The 20411-nt window shown below is 33.7% G+C and overlaps 1 protein-coding gene and 1 long non-coding RNA gene across 2 annotated transcripts; both read left to right on the forward strand.

Moving 5' to 3' along the window:
• The first annotated feature begins 1866 nt into the window (after positions 1 to 1866).
• LOC137818524 (actin-related protein 4) lies at positions 1867 to 12536 on the forward strand. The gene is made up of 20 exons (XM_068621995.1): positions 1867 to 2132; positions 2222 to 2313; positions 2656 to 2835; positions 2930 to 3003; positions 4656 to 4736; positions 4820 to 4880; positions 4978 to 5027; positions 6169 to 6223; positions 6839 to 6916; positions 7015 to 7068; positions 7728 to 7781; positions 7854 to 7914; positions 8319 to 8370; positions 8560 to 8626; positions 9316 to 9378; positions 9454 to 9516; positions 9964 to 10026; positions 11033 to 11097; positions 11963 to 12031; positions 12183 to 12536. The coding sequence occupies exons 1-20, from the start codon at positions 2120 to 2122 to the stop codon at positions 12226 to 12228; spliced, it is 1341 nt and encodes a 446-aa protein (XP_068478096.1). The 5' UTR covers positions 1867 to 2119; the 3' UTR covers positions 12229 to 12536.
• A 4246-nt stretch (positions 12537 to 16782) lies between these two features.
• LOC137819303 (uncharacterized) lies at positions 16783 to 18637 on the forward strand. Its single transcript, XR_011082267.1, has 5 exons — positions 16783 to 17388; positions 17479 to 17687; positions 17798 to 18013; positions 18108 to 18249; positions 18390 to 18637. It is a non-coding gene; the product is annotated as an uncharacterized lncRNA (long non-coding RNA).
• The last annotated feature ends 1774 nt before the right edge of the window (positions 18638 to 20411 follow it).

Genomic DNA, 20411 nt, shown 5'->3' on the forward strand with positions numbered 1-20411 from the left:
CATCCCAAATACTTTATATTTTTTTTCTTATTTCTATTGATAAAAAAATATATAAAGTTGTATTAATGCATGTGTAAAGTAAATGGTTTGATTCACATTAAGCTAATAACCACCTAAAAAATTTGTATAAAGTTGGTCTAATATGCCTTTTTAAATAGACTTATAACTTTACTTATAAATATATTAATTTTATATATAAATAAATAAAAATTACACTACATTGTATGTGTTTTAAAATATTTTTTTGTTTTTTAAATGTAATTATTATTTTATAAAATAGTTATCCTATAAGGTTATTTGTTTATCTAGCCTAGCCCAATTAAGTTACGGGCCAAATGATTGAAAAAAAATACTCAATTTAATTTAAACCACAAATTTTGTTGTTTGACATAACATATTTTTCAATATTTTGTTGGACTAACTTGAACTATGTAGCGTGTTTTGATTTGATTGTTATAAATTCTATTAGTAAATAATGCAATATATGATGTTAAAAAGTGAGTTGTTTTAAATCGATTGCCTATCTTAAATAACTAGAAAATGGAAGAACTTATTTTAAAAAATGTATGATAGTGTTTTTCATCATTGATTTCCAACTTGGGATAAACTTTTGCCCCGTGCATGTTTTTTCCTAGTATGAAACACTCAACAACAAAATGATCTATTTGAGACCACATAAATACATATTCTGAGTCATCAAACAATTTTTCCCCAAACATTAATGGAGTATGATAATATATTAAAAATTTCATATAATCACTTAATGAGTACTATATATCTTCATTATGTAATATGGACATAAATGGATCATTGTTGTTTGACTACACAATGACAATTATATAAGGACCGTCATCAATATGGACTTTAGTGTTACATATGACAATGAGTTTAATAGGAACATGTGACCATATGACGAGTCAAATGCATAAGTGTTTTAGCATAATGTTAAGCACTTGACCCAACATGAGTTTAATTCTCAATGACACAATTGTTTAGGAGACGATTATTGCACCAATTGTTTCATAATAGAAGTTAGGTAGAGCAAGTCACAATATAAAGTGTGATTCGTACCAGACAATTATCAAAGGAAATTGTTATAAGGTGTATAAATTGTCCCATGATAGAGGTCAAATTGGTCAAATCACAATCGGATCATGACACTTGAATTACGACATTCTTAAATAAATAAAAAAGTTGTGTCAAAATTATTAACTATAATTTTTAAGTATAATGTAAGTATTGGATCCAAAACTTGATGATTAAAGCATCTTTTATCTACCAACCAGATAATGAACCTTAAAAATAATGTGGCTACATGTTCAAACATAAATATATTCAAATCAATATTTTTAACAAATTCATTTTAATATAAGGTTTCTAATAGTGTAATGTTCAACAACATACAACTATTAGTTTTTTTATACTACCATATTTAAATTTTACATATATAGTTTACCATATTTAAATTTTACATATATAGTTTATAATAATATGTAGAAGGAATTTCTTTTCAGTGTACACATTTTTTTTTAATTTTAGTCTTTATAATATTGAATCATAACAAATTTAATAATTATTTATTTTAAATTGAAAATTTAAATTTAAAAAATTTAGAAAAATTTGAATTTGAAAAAATATTTCTCTAGATAAATATAAAGTACTGAACAAAAATAAATTAAGAAAAAATGTTGGAGGCTCGTAACGTGTGGGTTTTAGGTGATGATATTTTCAAACCTATAAAATAAAATGAAAGAAATTTATTTAATAACTCAAAATAATAATATTTTAGTAATATTTGTTTTATTTTTAATTTTTTAATTTTATTATTACATTGTTAAAGTAGTTGTGAAATAGATGTAAATTTTTAAAGGAATATTAAGTATTATTTTCCTATGAATTATCGTAGCCCTTACCATACCCTAATTTTTCGTTCTTCAAATCGCGCGCGCTTCTCACTTCTACTCTCCTCCTCCGACTACCTCGCCGGAAATTCCCGCGGCGGCGTTCCATTTCGCCGCAGCTTCTCTCTCTCTCTACTGAAACCCTAGAGAGAGAAAATCCGTAAACCTTAAATTAAAAAACCCTAATTCACCTGTCGAGTTCGTAGCCAGTCACAGCCATGTATGGCGGTGGTGAGTATCCAAACCTGTTCTCCTTGTTCTCGTTCTCCTTCTCCTTCTGAAGAGTGAACTCAATTTTCTTCGTTTGCCTGATTCCACAGATGAAGTATCAGCTATAGTATTTGACTTGGGTTCACACACATGTAAAGCTGGTTATGCCGGTGAGGATGCTCCCAAGGCCGTATTTCCGTCTGTAAGTGTTTTCGCTCCTCTTTTTACTTTTCTGAAATTTCGGGGATTTGTTTTTTGTTTACTGTTTTTCCTACATTGTTGTACCGTTTATCGTTTTTATAGGTAGGGTGAAATTGTTTCCATTTTGTTTTGTTTTGTTGATAGAGTATTGAATTTTGTTATGCTTTGAGTTAATAATAAAGTGGACACTGGCATTTTTGTGTGGTGATAGGCTACTACTGCTTGATGTGTAGTTGGGTGCATTTATAATTTATAGTTGATTGGAAGGTATCAGGAAAATTGATGGGTAGTTTGATTGTTGATAATGAATTGGTGGTTGTCTTGTCTCTGTGTGTGAATTTAGGTTGTTGGAGCAATTGATCAAATGGATGTTGATGAAGCAGATGATGATGCCGAGAAGAACTCTGCCTCAGTTGGGGAATCAAAGAATAATCTTAGAAATGCTGATTCTGACAAGGCCAAGGGAAAGAGGAAATTGTTTGTAGGATCGCAGTCCTTGGGGTACCGTAGAGACTATATGGAGGTAACCCTTTTGTAGTGGCTTTCTTGATTTGATTAGGATTAGTAATTTATTTTTAACAATGAATAGTTGTTGTTTTATATTTTTGTGTTAGCAGGTGCTGTCTCCATTTAAGGATGGAATTGTAGCTGACTGGGATATTGTTGATAGCATATGGGATCATGCCTTCAGGTCAATACTGATTTTCTGAACTGTCTGTGATATGTATTGTAGGATTGTGTTTTCCTTTCTGCATTGATTATTTTATGGCAGATATGGTTGGAATTTGATAAAGTTCATGTGATTCCTTTTTTGATTATTTGATGATTCCTCTCAAAAGCAATTGTCCAAAGAATAGTTGATCTGTTACCTATATCTAAAGCACATAAATACACGAGAAATCTCGGTATTAATGGTGGATAATAATTGTTTGATAGCAATGAAGATTCTGTTCCAAACATTGATGGCCCATACCATAAATATTTATCATACTTTTACTTTATATTGGCTGTACAAGGCCTCACTCAGCCCTTCTCTTTCATGTACGGATTGACAACATTACTGGAACACAGGAATAGTTAGCAAACATCAAGTTGTTAGGTTAAACAGGGGGTGACATCATACCGCAAGTTGCACATGTTAGGTATTTTGGATCTGTCTTAGAAAATAATGGGAGAAATTGAAGGGGAGAAGTGCATATAAATCAAACTGATGAAGTAAACACATAGATTATTTAAGGGCACATTCAAACTAAAAGAGGAAATTCTATCAAATAGCTATATGATCGATGATGCTTTGTATGGTAGTGAATGCTGGACAACAAATTGCAAAAGAGAATAGATAAGTATACTAGAGATGATAATGCTGAGATGAATGAGTGAATAAGAAAAGAAAGGAAAGAAAGAACAAAGAACAAAGATACATGGGAAAAGAGTTGGAGTAGCACTGTTTTGGAGAAGAGAAGATAACAAAAAACTCACATAATAGTGATTTGGCCATGTAAGAAGGTCAACAAAGGCTCAAACAAGAAAAGTTGACCAAATTGAACTTAGTGCAATTAAAAGGGTAGAGGAACCATTAAAAAAACCATAAAATGAATTTGTTGAAAACATTGATTTGAATATATCTCTATATTGTTTGAACCATGTAACCAAAGTGCATGTTTGGATGGGATTATTTTGAAGAATCATTATCTGATTGATAGATAAAAGTTGCTTTTATCACCAAGTGTTGGATCAAACACTTACCATTATACCAAAAACTATAGCTAATAGTTAAGACAACTCTTTCTATTTAAGAGCGTAGTAGTTTAAGTGTCATGATTCGATTGTGACTTGACCCATTTGACCTTTGTCACGGGATAATTTATGCACCTTGTAACAATTTCCTTCGGTAATTTCCCCGCTACGAATCAAACTCTTCTATTGTGACTTAAGCTACCTAACTTCTGCTGAGACAATTGGTGCAATAGTCTTCTCTTAAACAATTGCCCCACTAGGAATTAAACTCATGTTGGATCAAGTGCTTATCACTATGCCAAAGCGACTAATTGTCAGGTTGTAACTCTTTCTACTTAAGAGTGTAATAGGCCAAACACTAGGATTCAATTATGACTTAGTTCTCCTTCCTTCTGGCATGGAACAATTGATGAACCTTGCAACGCCAAGATATTAGATTCTTTTTGTTAGTTCTTTTCCTAGTCTTGCTTTGACATTTTTTTTAAATTTTTATTATTATATTACATATTTCATATACCTTAGGAATTATTTTATTTGTCACTGGCTGCACATTCTTTTTCTGGTAGAGAGTGCCTATTGATCAGCCATGCTTTCTGTTTTTGGTAGGGAGTGCCTATTGATTGATCCTAAAGAGCATCCTATGCTCCTTGCTGAGCCTTCTTCAAACTCTCAACAGCAGAGAGAAAGGTATTCTTATTATAATTTATTGTCTAGAATTATGAGCTCATCTTAAAGTGTCAGTATGTATAATTTGGATTTTATTATTGCAGGACAGCAGAGCTTATGTTTGAGAAGTACAAGGCACCTGCATTATTTTTGGCGAAGAATGCTGTTAGTGCTTCGCCAACCTATACTTCATAAAATAATATCTGTTGTGGAGTGAGAACAAAAAAGGTACTGAACGTTTATTCCTTGTGTTCACATACAGGTTCTGACTTCCTTTGCATCAGGGCGTGCTACGTCATTAGTTGTTGATGGGTAAGAGATCATGAGGTTATTCAATGGTAGTTTTGTTCTTATTCTGCTGTAGTATCATTGTGAACAATGGTGTTTTCCTTCATTTCCGTATAACAATTGCTTACCTTTCAAAATATTATATATGGACGGCCTAAGTTATATTTGTCCTTGTCTTGTTTAACTAGATCTTACATGGCTTACTTTTACCATATATAGTAAGATAAAATAGGAATTTGGAATTATAGAACAAATAATGTAGATCAAGATAGATCTCTCTTGTGCTGAAATCAAAGAAAAAAAATGATGGGAAATTCTGCAGATGCACAGAATATTTCACTCCTCAAATTCTTGCCACCTTTCTCATTTTTTTGCTAGTTCTCCCAGATTCTCTCTTCTCTTTTTTCTTCCAACCTACTCCTTTTTTCACACTCAATGCCATGTAATCAGTAATCAGTATCGCAGTTTACAGTTGAAATTCTTCTTCAGCCTGTGTTCTCTTATACTTGCTTGAAGCAGTAGTCATATACTTTCACTTTAGTATCAAGATAAAAAAAGTTTCATTCATGTACTTGAAATCACTGAATCAAAAGAGTCGACAATGACATATAAGAAATTATACTTGTTTTTATTTTATTTCAGTTCTGGAATAGGAAGTTTACGGTTATTACAGTTAACTGTATGAAATAAATACCAAGAGGGTTTTGCTTATTCTAAATTATTGTTAAATAAATAAGTAACCTGCGACCTTACGTTGAGAAATAATAATTTGAAAGCTTCTCTGTTATGTATGTTAACATGCCTAAAGATTGTTATTTTCCTGCTCAACCATTTTAAAGTAGTCATTTGGGTTTGGTGACAAGCAATGAGACTTTGCCAATATTTCTTTTAAAAAAGTGGAATGGGTTAGCACCATATTGGAGACATCATAGGAGGCTGATAATGATGAAAGTTGAATTTCCTACTATTTGAGTCAAAGCAATGCATTGGGTGGACTAAATTGAAAAACTTTAAGCATATACATATTAGATTGAGAATTCAATTGAGAAAATTGAAAAGGGGAAGGAGAAAATGTACAACTTTTTCTATATTTATTATTACTTCTAATATGTTAGACTAACATGCCAGAAACATAACATTTTCTTCATTATTCCATTGTTTTCAGTGGTGGAGGGTCAACTACAATTGCACCAGTACACGATGGTTATGTTCTTCAGAAGGTATTCATTACTATTGAATCCAATAAAATTGACATTGGAATTTCAATATTTAGTTTTGTTATCCAATTTATTAAATTTGACTTTGATGTTGTTAGAAGAACCTGCATTGACCCAATTTACTGTATACACCACTCTGGAAAAGGTTTTTTTAAGGCTTAAAGGATGAAGTGGGTATTTGAAAAGGATCTCCTAACTCAACATGGGTTATAGATAAATTTGAACTGATGTGATTATTTGATTAACAGTGCGAAATATATACATCAAATGTATAAAAGAAAATCCTGAGAAAACACTGAAGCTCTTATTTATTGGCCATAATCTCTATATTATTACTCAGTCATTAGATTGTGTTTTACAAAACTACAACAAGTATCAAAATTGTAAGAGAGAAAGACTATGGATATGTGAGGTACTATTGCTTGCCTAGGTAATTTACAAACTAATATTTTTTCATGTATCTTCTGCATAATGTCTGCCATTATGTGTGTGCCACATACACACACATGTCAAATTAAGAATATAATGTTTTATTGTACTCAACATTTATATTTGAGATTTGGCTAATACTATACGTCTTTTTGTCTGCTCATATCTCTACTTTGTTAACAACATAAGGCTGTGGCAACCTCTCCAATTGGAGGAGAATTTCTTACAGATTGCTTGATGAAAAGCTTGGAAAGCAAGGGTATTACGGTGGGTGACAAAAATTACTTACTATATTTGTCAGTGATCATATAAAATAAAGATGCTCTGACTTTATCTGCCTGAGATTTTTCCCTTTTTTGGCATAGATGAAACCACGTTATTCCTTTAGGAGAAAGGAAATACGCCCTGGAGAGTTTCAGGTATAATGTTTTCATCCTGATGACTTCTTAGTAACATTTTTTTTATTCAATTTGCTTGCAATCATTAAAGTGTGAGGCAGCCAGATCCAGGTTTTTTTTTCCTGTTGTTTTCTTTAAAATTTGAACTTGGGTATTATATGTACTGCTTGTGCCTCAAGGGCTTCTGGATGGTTGTAATATGGTTTTTCTTGTCTCTTTTAATTGAGTGTTCTTCTTGAGCTGTTTTCAGTTATGGATGTAATTTGATGAAACTGGTAAGTGCCAGTATACTTCTGGTAGTGATCTGAACTGAATAATTTGGACATCGTACTAAATGTTTGCACATGTTAGCAAATTGATTTTAAACTTTAGGTATAAAAGAGGGAACAGTGTTAGCCTTTTAGGTATAGAATTAAGGATCAGAACAACGAAGAAAAAGTGAGTTGTAGTTATCTTACATCCTTTATTTCAGTTACATTATAACCTTGCATCTGTTATTTCAATTAATATTTAAAAGTAATTATAGAACTTTTGGGGCAAATGAGCAAAATTGACTTTTTTTTTTACTTTATTAGCACCAAAATTTAGTTTTTGGCTCGTACCTTTCTATATGATTTCAACTGCCATTGTATGCATAAATGATTACTATTTCTCATTATTTTTTTTTCTGAACCTTGCAGACAGTAGATATTGATTTTCCAAATACAACTGAAAGCTACAAACTCTATTCGCAGGTCTGTGAATGGCGATGTAATATCTCATAACTTTCTGCATTTTCTTTATCTGATGTCTGTTCTCTTATGCAGAGGGTGATTGCCAGTGATATCAAGGAATGTGTGTGCCGTGCACCGGATACTCCTTATGATGGTTTGTTTACCTCTTGTTGTGTCACCTTGTATAATGTTTTGAATATTATTGGAAGTGTGCTCTTGTTTGAATAGTATTGTTGCTGTGTTTTATTGTTCTTTAATGGCTTGTGGAAAAGGTTCCTAGTTTTTATTGTGGCATTCTTTTATTTCCTTTGCTCTCCTTTCTCTATGTACACCTCTTAGATATCTTTTTATGTGATGCCTCTTGTGATGTAATTTGTTCAACTTGATGTATGGGCTTTCACTTAGGCCATATATGATATTTTTTCAATCATCTGGTTTAGTGATAAACATGTACCAGTTCAGTCAGTCCTTTATAGCTCTAGAAGATGCTTTTACCTTGGTTCCAATAGAATTGCAGTTTCTGTACATTAAAACTATATTTTTCCCTTTATTTGACAGAGAGTGCATATTCAAACATCCCAATGACCTCATATGAGCTTCCTGATGGCCAGTAAGTCAGTGTTATTCTTTTTAATTGAAACATGGATGAGGATGGAATGAATGTCGTTTTATCTTCAAAATATCTTCTTTCATTTAATGTGCTACTATTTGTACTTCATAGCCTGATTGCTGCTTCTGGTTTTTAGTGTAACTTTTTGTCTATTGTTTTGTTTATGATGTATTTATTTTTATCATGCAGGACACTTGAAATTGGATCTGACAGATTTAAGATTCCAGATGTTCTTTTCAATCCATCCCTGGTTCAGGTATGTGGCTTGCATGCATAGATGTGATTAGTTTGTCTTGTTCATTTAATATAAATCATTTATGGTATTTCATGTTCTTAGAAATATGCCAAGGATTTCTTGCAAGGACTTTAAGCAATGTTGTTAAACCCTTAATGTACTAAGGACTTTAAGCACCTACAGGCGAGGTGCCAAAAGACACTTCCCACTGAAGATTGTTGTTAAGAATTGAATGAAAGACATCTTTATGAAATTGTTAATCTAAATATATGGTGACACTAATGAGTAATAGGATTCTTGTTCAATAACTTGCAATGTCACAAGTTTTCTTTATACAAAAAAATTTAAATAACTCAGTATGTAGCTTCAATCTGCAATATAAACATAAAAGTAAATAATGATTCAAGCCATATTAATTTTGAAAAAGAAATAATTCAAAGACATAATGTCTATACACCTAGCAATGCCCTATATGTGAAAATATTTTCCTTTTGGATGTGTACTGTAAAAAAGTTTTAAAATTTTTTAATGCAATTTTCTCCCTCTCTTCCCCTTGTGCCACAATGAAATCTTCTGTCTGGTGGTCATTTATTTTGATGTTCTGTCTGGTCCATTTTTTGTTGTGCTTCTATTTTGTTCTGCAGTTCTTTAACATATTTCTGTTCTTCTCTTCTGTCTACTAATTTTCTTATTGTGTCAATGGTGTACAGTCAATTCCTGGCATGGAGAGCTTTGCTGAAATTGCTCCTTCAGTTCGTGGCCTTCCTCAAATGGTAATTTATTAAACTTAAAGCGTATTTGTTTGAAGTACCTGACTTGCTTTTGCTGATTGTTTTACCATTTTGTAGGTCATTGAAAGCATTAACAAGTGTGATGTAGACATTCGAAGAGAGTTGTTTAGTAGTATACTGGTAAAGTTGATTTCCATTTTATTTCTTTTTCTTTTACTTTGTGTGTGTACACACACACACTCATACTCAAGTAGTTCTTATTTAGTTTGCCAAGTTCAATTTTGGTGTAAAAAGAGATACAGGGGCATCCTTTTTTTTATGGAAAATTTTGGAGTTATTTTGAGATTGGGTTGCAGTTGTTGGGGTGGGTGGAAGTGTTGCCCTAGTTGTTGTTTCAGGATATTACACGCATAATAACTTGTGCTTTTATCTTGATTGGAATTTTATTTGAGTTCTATTTTTAGTCAAATGACCTTTTACGCAGAACTTAACTGACAATTATTTGCTGAAACCATGATGTACATATTTATTATGTATAGTCTATGATCACTTGATAGGTTTTTTGAAGCATTTCATTTCAATATCTTTACCTGGTAAATTAAAGTTGATTTCGTTTATCACATGCAGCTTGCTGGTGGTACAGCTTCAATGCAACAACTAAAGGAACGGCTTGAGAAAGACTTGCTAGAGGTATATATTTCAACAAATGAGCCCTTGTGTATTTTATTCAGAGTGCAAGGCTTTATAGGAGGGACTTGTAAATCTGTCTATAAATTCTATAATTTATTGGCTGAAGCTTTTGTCTTCACCTTTTTTGTAGATTATAATTAAGTACATTTGATTTCTGTATAGAAGGCTTGTGGAGTGTTTTTACTTCTATTTTAAAAAAAAATCAACTTCTTTTTACTTCCAAATATAATATTGAAGGTAAATCTGTACTTTTGGTTTCCTTTGGGGTCTTTCTTCAGCGGAACTTTCATATGCAAGGCATTGGAGAGATTCTATGTGCTAATATATATATATATATATATATATATTTTTTTTTTTTTTCTTAGCTTTCTTTTGGGATGAAATTTTGTGTAACCTTTTAAGTTAATTTTTTTTTTATGAAATCTGTTCAAAACCAAGAATTGAAAAGAGACACGAAAGATTTTTATTGAATAGGATGAAAGAACAAGAAATAGGAGACTATCCTGTTCCTCCCAGGGTTTCATTTTTCCCTTTACAAAGGATTTCTCCTTTCACGAGAAGCTAATGCTCATCTACAAATGAAGATATTTATACCTGTCTTCTATCCTTCTCCCCCTGTTTATACCTGACTAACACCTCATCAACTAACAAACTCATTAATGTTTGGACTATCTTAACCCTTATATCTTAACATACTGATGTTAACGACAACAGAAAATCTATATCATTGTAAAGTCCAATCGTAATCTGTAAGATTGTGGTCAAAGTGGATTATAAACCTTTAGCTAAAGCTTCTGCAGGCTGGCAGTTCTAACAAGGGGAGATTAATTGAAAACATTTATTAGAATTTCTTAGAAGTTATATTTGAGTTTATAATATTATAAAAATCAACACATTGGATCTATTTAAATTAATTCACCAGATGGCATGTGATCACCATTGTTTTTCAAGAAGCTGGAACGATTAATTGTAGTAAGAATTGACTACAATTTCATTTCCATTGCAGGAGTCCCCTCAAGCTGCCAGAGTAAAAGTATTGGCCAGTGGGAATGCTACTGAAAGAAGGTTTAGGTGTGTTATCTATCTTGTGTCAATGCACTTATTAATTACGCCATTATCATTTTGCTGTTTTACTTCTCTTTCCTGGTTATTTCCTGCAAAAGAAAAATCAGGTTTATTACAAGTTCTCCATGGTTACACATATCAGTATATGAAGTGGCTAGGTTTTTATTCATCTGGGAAGCAATGTTTTCATTATTCCATTTATTACAGATTTGAAGGCTTTATTTCTATACTTTGGTGGAGTTCAATTTTTACATAAGCAGCCTATTTTATATTTTGTTTTGTTCTTTAACACTGAAAATAAACCATCCTTCAGATGATTTAGGCCTTTCTACGTGAAATAAGAAACTCAAGAAGCTTGTCTAATTGATTTAATTTCTTTCTGTTGTATGAATTTATAACTCCTAAAACTCTGATTTGACTGCCCATGTCTGTTTTCTGGTGTCTTTGGTATGGTTTATTGAGCTTGGAATTTCTGTGAGCTACAACTTTAACTTCTTCATTCTGAAACCACCACTCGGGCTGAAGCAAGAGAATGCATCATAGATGTCAAATGGACTGGAGATCCTGTGAGACAAAATATGTGCCATGCCAGCCTGTTTTTTGTATTGCTTGAACACAATTTTTCTATTGACAAATCTTAAATTGATTGATCAGTGGGATTTTTCTTTGCTACTTCGTGTAGTTTTCTTTTATTAGTTTTGAAAAAACCAACTTAATTTTTGCCCCTCCTTTTTATTGTTATGCTTCCATATCTCTCCAAAATAAGGGGTTGGGGACTCAGATTAACATTTTGTGTTAGTAAATTGTTGATTGATGCATTGTACATATACTTTGTCTTCTAACTTAATTAATGAATGACTTTTATATGCAGTGTTTGGATAGGGGGTAGTATATTGGCATCTCTTGGCTCCTTCCAGCAAATGTGGTTCTCCAAATCCGAGTAATTATCCCCTATTCACCAAATTGTGATCATACTAGTTCATTATTCACATTGCCTTTCTTGTTTTCCCTATTTTATCATAAGAAAAGGAAATTCGCCAAATTAGGCTTCTATTATTGAAAACTGAATCGTTTTAATGCATTTCTGGCAGGTATGAAGAGCATGGAGCTTCATATATCCAAAGGAAGTGTCCATGAGTTGCTGTTGTGCAAGTTTATTTCACTGCCTTTTGTTATGTTGGTGACTTGAGGAAGAGTTGTGAACGCTGAAGTAGTGCTTGTCTACTAATGGATTTTTCTTTTCTATTTGATGATCATTCCCATTAGATCCCATTCTAACTAAATCATTGGCTTCAATTGAATCACGGATCCCCTATAACCTGTAATGATGTAAAGTTTGCCTAGGTCTGTAACAATGCCCTATTTATCAAATTAGATTTATCTTCTGTGTACCTCTTTTCTCTTTTTCTGCTTTGGTAAATGCGAATATTTTGTCTGGACTTAAACTTGTGAAATTATGATTCTAAAGCCATCTTTATACTTTCATTCTTCAACATAAGTTTATGCTTGGTGCTTGTCATCAATGAGATGTGATGTCAACAGAGTTAACTAGTTTGCTTGTGACAGTTTCCATCTTCATTGTACGAAAGTACTTTGGTTTTGGGAGAAAGTTTCTTTGGATTGATTTAGTATTATGATTTGATTCTGTTGCGTGTTCTTTTTTTTCTACTTTAATTATAAAATCTTAGTGAAGGTTTACCATGAATTGTTAGACATTTGATTTTTTTAACAAAAGTAGCAAAGTTTGATTTTAGATTTGAAAATGAAGTTGTGATGGAAGGTATTGCTTTACTTTAAACTTAGGGAATTAGGGGTGTTTCTTTGTTCATTCCTACATTCATGTGAATTTATAAAATTAACAAGGCAGTTTTCAAAAATTCCAAAGCCATCAAAGACCATTCGTTTTTTTTTCTCTCTGTATTTTCATGGACAATGTTGAGAACAAGCAGTGGAAATGACAAATGGGAGTACATGCATATTTGTCCGTCCGTAATCTTGTTATTGGAAAAGGATAATTCTTAACCATTTTCGAATACCTTTTTTTTAACACATTTAATAAATTTTGAATGATATAAGAATGATTCTTTTTGTCTTTTGGATATTCTATTATGTTTTGTTTATGAAACACATTCTATTAACCATCCACAACTCTCAAGGGTAAGTCACAATTTTTTTTCTAATCTAGACACATCTTCAACATGACTTAAGGATGATTAAGGATGAATAATGTGAGTTAGTACCTATTGTTTGGATAAACTTTTCCTAGATGTTGTTATTATAAAAAAATAAATTGATTTTTTTTTATCAAATATTGCAACTTGCTAGACTATTTTTTGGTAAGATTAATTTCTTTAGGACTTAATCAGTTCTTTTAAATTTCAAGTGATAATCTTAAGGTTATTACTATATCAGAGTTGTATAATTCAGAAAATTAATTTTTACAATGTGATTATATACATTTTAATGATCAGTTATGTCTTTTTTTCATGTTAATTGCATATATAGCGACATCCCAATTTTTTTTAATTGATTAATTTGCCCATTGAAAATGTTAGTGTTTGACTATGCTTTAAGCATCATTATATTCTAATTTTACCAACTATCTCACAAGACGAGCTTACTTTTGAGCCAGTTTATGTATTTGTAAATAGTGTTGAAACATCTTTTGATCAATACATTTAGATTATAATTAGATTTTACTTCTTGCATTATTTCATTTTGCAAATTTCACCATCACAGGTAAAACGACAGAAAGATCCTCCTGTTTTTAAATTTTTTCTTTTGAAAACCTAAATTCGTAAGCCAAATTTTCTCTTTTGAAATTCATATTTTGAAATTCATAACTAACATTTTGGATTTCATTTTCTTGTATACGTTTTTCATTTCAAAATCATTTATGGATTCTCATTTTCAGAAAATAAAATATACACAAATACTTCTGAATTACTTATTCCAGAAAATACTCAATTTTCAGAATCAAGCTTCACATCTCTATTTCAAATCAAAATTTCAAAAATATTTTGGGTATTTAAAAAATTTAGTAATGTAGGCTTTAATTTAAATTTTATAAAGTTGTATTTTTTACATTTAAAACAAGTATCTAAGTGATTATATTTTTAAGATGTACTTAATTTTTTTTTTCAAATTATAATTCTGTACCCTAAGCTATATTGTTCCTGTTAAATGAAATGAAAATTGAAATTAATTATGGTAAATATTTAATTGAAGTAGGATTTTTTTTATTTAATATAGATATATTAAGTTTTCATTGAAGGAAATTCAAATGGTATAATATATATGTCTCTCACTGTTTAAATGGACAGTTATCACAATTATGATATTCAGTTTTGCAAAATAAGTATCTTTTGGATTTATTTTGAACAAGTTGACCCATTTCATCATGAATGAGATTTGTAGTTGGACTTCATCATTGTTGTTTAGACATGTGAGGGTTAAGACTAAAATTTGCACTTATATATCAAGACCAAAAATATTGATTTTAAACACGATGAAGGTGAACTTCATAAGTATTTAAAATGATTTTCTAACGTATAGATGTGGTTAATGAATGTAAAAATTGTAAATGATAAGAAGAACAGGCAATCATAACATGAATGCAAGGAAGTTGAATTGCTTGAAATTTCCCAAAATCAACAACCCCAAGTCATTTAACTTGAGCTCACATTGATGATTTGTTAACTTTTGAACATCAAGCTTAAAATTTTGTTTATTGTACCTTTAGGTGTGATATGTGAGAGATTTTTGTTGTTTTTGTTTGATCAAGGTACTTATTTCTTTCGAGTATTTATGATATGCTCTTAACATGAAATTTACTTTGGTGTCTCATTCATATTCTTTCAAATGTTGTTTTGGTTAGGGAAATTATGGATTTGACTATTATTTCTTTCTAAATAGAACTATTACACTTTATAAGATTTGGTACCATATGAAAATATCTTTTACTTTTATCATAAGTTTGTGTTCACTTTTCAATGATATTTGATCTAACAAAGCAATGACTTGTTGAAACTCAGACTACGAAACATTTAATTTAGCCAGATTGTGGTTGTTTCATCTCTTAGCCCTTATAATAAAAATAATAAATTATGTTATAAAATGTCATGAAATAATGTGTAAAAAATGTATGAAAGAGGAAATATGAGTTCCTATGTTGATGACTTGTCTCTTCAAATTTGCCTTTTTGACTTTTTAAAGTTTGAGGTAATATGTTTGATTGATTGTAGACCTTCGACACCCCAACCAACTTCTTGATACTTTATGGTTGATAATATATTTGTTCCTATATGTGACCATGCATAAGATTTCCTAAGGTGCTACATGATGTTGCAAAAGTTGAAAAACCATATTAATATGTTTCACCTTCAACAATTGCAAATGTTAGTGGAAAGATATTATCATTTCCATCTTTTGCAATTGCTGTGAATAAAATAACATGATATTTTTTTCAGTTACAAAAATAACATTCAATTTAGTAACTGACTTGTATTATTTGAAGCTTTTGATGCATGACTTAAATGATAAAAAAAGATGTTTAGGATGTAATAGGATGAACCTTGCACTTCATCGGTCATATAAGGACTACCAATGTATTGAACTATTGTCCATGAGACACTTTCTTAAACCTCATGCAACTCCATTTAGGAAACTCATTGTATAATTTCTCTTAGTCTTCTAACTCTATGACAAGTGCTTTTTGTTTAGCTTTTCAAGACTTTTAGTATGTCATTGAATAACCGTGACAAGTTTTTATATTTACAATCAAACTTTTGATAGGAATTGATGGATTAGTTTTCACCGATTCAAAAATGATATATAAGATTTAATTTTAGTCTAGGTTTTAATGATCAAGAGATCAACTATAACAAACAAGTTGTTATGGTGTTCTAGGATAAGGGCACAAAGACTGAGAAAAAGAAGGAAAAAGTCTATATAGATGAAATTGTCTTCTATAGACCACATACATTATTGTAAGCCAATCCCTATAGGACAACTGTTCCCTTTGCTAATAGAAATATATAACTATGTCAGCTAATGCTTCTAGATGTAATCTTTGAACTTTGTGGGCTTTGTTATTTTCCTGATGGGCCTAAAAGATGTGGGTCTAGTATCAATTGCCTCCTCCTGGGAAACAACCTTGTCCTCAAGGTTGGTAGGTACTGGGTAAATTGGGCAAAAGGAAGTGAAACAAAAGGAATTGAATTGTGGGCTTTAGGGTAGGAGGAGAGTTGGGCCATAGGAATTGAGTGCGAGGCATTTATTGGGCTGGAATTGGAATTGTACTCTTTGGGCTCTTTAGGATTATTTGTAAAAGGAAGGTTCTTGAGAGTGGGGGTAGGTGAGGAGGTGGGGCCTGCTGGTGTGATTAATGTAGTAGGTGAGAAAGGGTTGGTAGCTGGCGTAATTAATGAAGTAGGTGAGGTAGGTGAGAATTTTGGGTTTGTTGAGGGTAATAACGAATGTGCGTGGGTAGCTGATAAATTAGGCACGACTGGGGTAGGTGAAAAGTTAGGGATAGTGGGTGGTAGTAATGATGGTGTGGATCCACGTGGTTGAATGTTAATGGCTGGACTATGCGGTTCAACACGAGCCGTTGGTGGTGGGCACGTGGTGGAAACTGAAGTGGTTTGAGTGGGGTTTGATATTACCAGTTAGTTTGAAAGTGTAGAGTTAGAAGCAGTGTTTGTTGAAGTAGGACAAAGTGTGGGGATTGTGTGGGAGATGGTCGAGGGGGCATCATCCTCTTGAGACATATGAAAGGAAAGAGGTGGTTTGGGTCCGTGATATGGTTTAAGCAAGGAGATGTGGATCACCGGGTGGATTTTGGAAGAGGGTGGAAGGAGAAGTTCATAGGCAACTTCGCCAATGAGGCGGCTGATGGGGTAAGGACCGTAGAATTTCTGGGAAAACTTGTTTTGACCTCTTGCTAAAAGAGACATTTGTCGATAAGCTTTAGCGACGGAGGAGAACCCAATCACCGACGTCGAAGGTGTGATGGCGTCGACTCTTATTTGTTGTTAGTGCCATGCGCTGTTGCGTTTTCGCGAGGGTGGCCTTCAACTGATGGAGCATCTGTGTACGTTTTTGGAGCGTGGTGTCAAGGGTGGGCTCTGTCGCTGTTCCTGGAACGTAGTCGGGGATTGTTGGTGGAGGTCGTCCATATAGCGCTTGGAAAAGAGTCGTGTTGATGGCAGAGTGATATGATGAGTTGTACCAGAACTCTGCTAGATGTAAAAATTTGTACCAAGTTCGCGGATTGTCATTGGTAAAACATCTCAGGTATATTTCTAAACTCCTATTGATAACTTCTGTTTGACCATCCGTTTGTGAATGGTAAGCTGTGCTAAATTTTAATTTGGTGTCTTATAGGTGAAACAATTCTTTCCAAAAATGGCTAAGGAATAGAGGATCCCGATCAGAAATGATAGACTTTGGAACTCCATGCAACCTGCAAATTTCAATAGAAAAACGGTGAGCTAACTGGGTGGCAATAAAGGAGGTGGGTAGGGTAATAAAATGGGTAGACTTGGATAGTCTATCACAGACTACCCATATGACAGTGTGGCCAAAATATGAAGGTAAGTGGGTGATAAAATCTGTGGTTAATTCTTCCTAAAGCTTGGCTGGTATAGGTATTGGTTGGAGTAATCCTAAAGGTTTTTGATTGCTGGGTTTGTTTTGTTGGCAGGGAAGACACTGTTTGATGTATGTTTTTGTATCACGGTACATTCTGGGTCAGTAGAAGGAGGTGGCTAGTCGTGCCATGGTTGCTTTGAGACCCGAGTGACTTGCGGATGGAGTGGCGTGAAATTCGTGCAAAATTGTAGAACGAAGGGCACCCCTAGCAGGCAAATAAAGGCGTTGACGATGGTAAATGAGACCTCGTTGAAGATTGTATGCTGAGGTAGGTGATGACAATAAATTTTGCACTTCTTTTGTCCCTTCTTCTGATGCATAATAATGGTATAATTCTGTGACGATATTGGGAATCGATGAAGACTCTGCTAAAAAGAGGGAGATGGTGGTCTGGATAAAAAATCAGTGACTTGGTTGTTGTGTCCTGAACGATATATGATTTCGAAGCTGTACCCTAAGAGCTTGGTGGCCCATTTTTGTTGGTTAGGCGTGTGGCAAACATTGGTAAGTAATGCCTTCAGACTTTGCTAATCTGTTATGATTTGAAATGTGTTCCAATAAGATAGTGCCGCCATTTTTTCACTGCCTCTGTAATGGCTAGCATTTCTCGAACATACACTGAGCTGTTTTGCATTTTTTGACAGAGTTTTTTTGCTGAAAAACGCAAGAGGATGACCTTCTTGAGATAGGACTGCACCAATGGCAACATTCGGCGCATCTGTTTCAACAACAAAGGGTAGAGAAAAATTTGGAAGATGCAGTACTAATGCCGTAGTTAATTTTTTTTTTTCAATTGTACAGAGGACTCTTGAGCCGTTGTAGTCCATGTAAACTTTGTCAATCTTAGTAAATCCGTGAGTGGAGAGGCAAGAGTGGCATAACTGCAAATGAATTTTCTATAAAATCCCGTAATTCCCAAAAAAGCGTGGAGAGTGGTGAGGGATGTGGGTCTGGGCCAAAGGAGGATGGCCTGTATTTTGTTTGTGTCAGAGGTGATTGTGCCTTCTTGAATGAGATGGCCCAGATAAGAAACTTGGGTAGTGGCAAAAACACATTTAGACTCTTTAACAAAGAATTTGTTGTTTTCCAATAACTCTAGAACTAGAGTCAGGTGCTGGATGTGTTCTGGCATAGACTGACTATAAATGAGGATGTCATCAAATTACACTAGGACAAAATGGCGTAGATGTGGTCTTAGGAGGTCATTCATGGCTGCTTGGAAGGTAGAGGGTGCATTAGAAAGGCCAAAAGGCATAACGAGAAACTCGTAGTGCCCATCAAAAGTTCTAAATGCTGTTTTGTGGCAATCCTTGGGGTCTACTCTTATTTGATGATACCTTGAGCGAAGATCTAGTTTGGTGAACACCTTAGCCACAATTAACTCATCCAATAACTCATCAATTGTGGGAATAGGGAAACGATCCTTCACTATGATAACATTTAGGGCTCTGTAGTCTACGCAAAAACGCCAAGTGCCATTTTTTTATCAATATGACTGGGGATGAGAAGGGACTGGTGCTGGGACGTATGATGCCTTCGGTTAGCATTTCTTAAATGAGGGATATCATAATGTGTTTATGGGCGTGTGGATAGCGGTAGGGTTTGATATTAATTGGGGAGGATTGGGGAAGGAGGGGAATGTGATGGTTGTGGGGTTGGTGAGGGGGTAGGCCATGAGGACGTGAAAAAATTGTAGTGTATTTTTGTAACAACTGGTTAATATCTGGATGGGGAGAAGGGTTGGGGGCAATGGATAGTGGGGTGATGTGATTGGAAGGTAAGAAGATGTATAGAGGCTACAACGTTGTTATGTAAGAGTTGGCAAATATGGTTGGGTGAAGCATGGGTGTGGAGAAGTTTGGTGGTGCCATGGAGGGTAATTGAAAAACCCTTATGATTAAAGGAAAGATGAGGTATTGAAAAATCAGCTTGTAAAGGACCCAAGGAACGTAGCCAGTCCATTCCAAGGACCATATCAGCGCCTTCAATTGGGATAAGGTAGAAGGGAATGGAAAAATTATGGTGTTGGATGAAAAATGAAACATTAGGACAAAGAGACGAACAATGTATTCGTGATCCGTTTCCCACCATGACTGAAAATGGTGTTATAAGAATGGTACACAATTGGACGTGGTTTGCTAGACGGGGTTGTAGTATGTTGTGGGAGCTGCTGGTGTCTATAAGGATAGTGATAGAAAGGTGACCAAGGAGACCTTCAAGTTTAAAAGTATTGGAGGAAGGGGTTCCAGAGAGGGCTTGGAATGATAGGTTAATATGAGTATCGTTAGTTCTGGGTTGGAAAAGTCTAGTCCGGGGTCGAAAAAAGGGGGGAATTGTGGGTTGGAAAAAATGTGTGGGGAGGTATTAGTAGGGTGTTCTAGGGTGAGGTCTTCATTCAACAATAATAGAAAACGACTAGAATTGCATTTGTGACCTGGAAATTTTTTTGCATCACAATTGTAGTAGAGGTCAGTAGCTTTGCGCTCTTGGAGTTGGACGAAGGTGAGTTTTTTTATGGGTAGTTGAGGGGGTGTAGTGGAGGGTGGCTGGGGTGGAAAAGAGGGACGTGGTGGGGGTAATAAATGTGGTGAAGGTTGGGGTAAAAAAGGCACCTGGCGTATAACACGTTGGAGTCCTGGAACTTAGATTCTAATAACTTTGCAAGG

This window comes from Phaseolus vulgaris, chromosome 10, assembly GCF_000499845.2.
Source record: "Phaseolus vulgaris cultivar G19833 chromosome 10, P. vulgaris v2.0, whole genome shotgun sequence".
Lineage (NCBI taxonomy): Eukaryota > Viridiplantae > Streptophyta > Magnoliopsida > Fabales > Fabaceae > Phaseolus > Phaseolus vulgaris.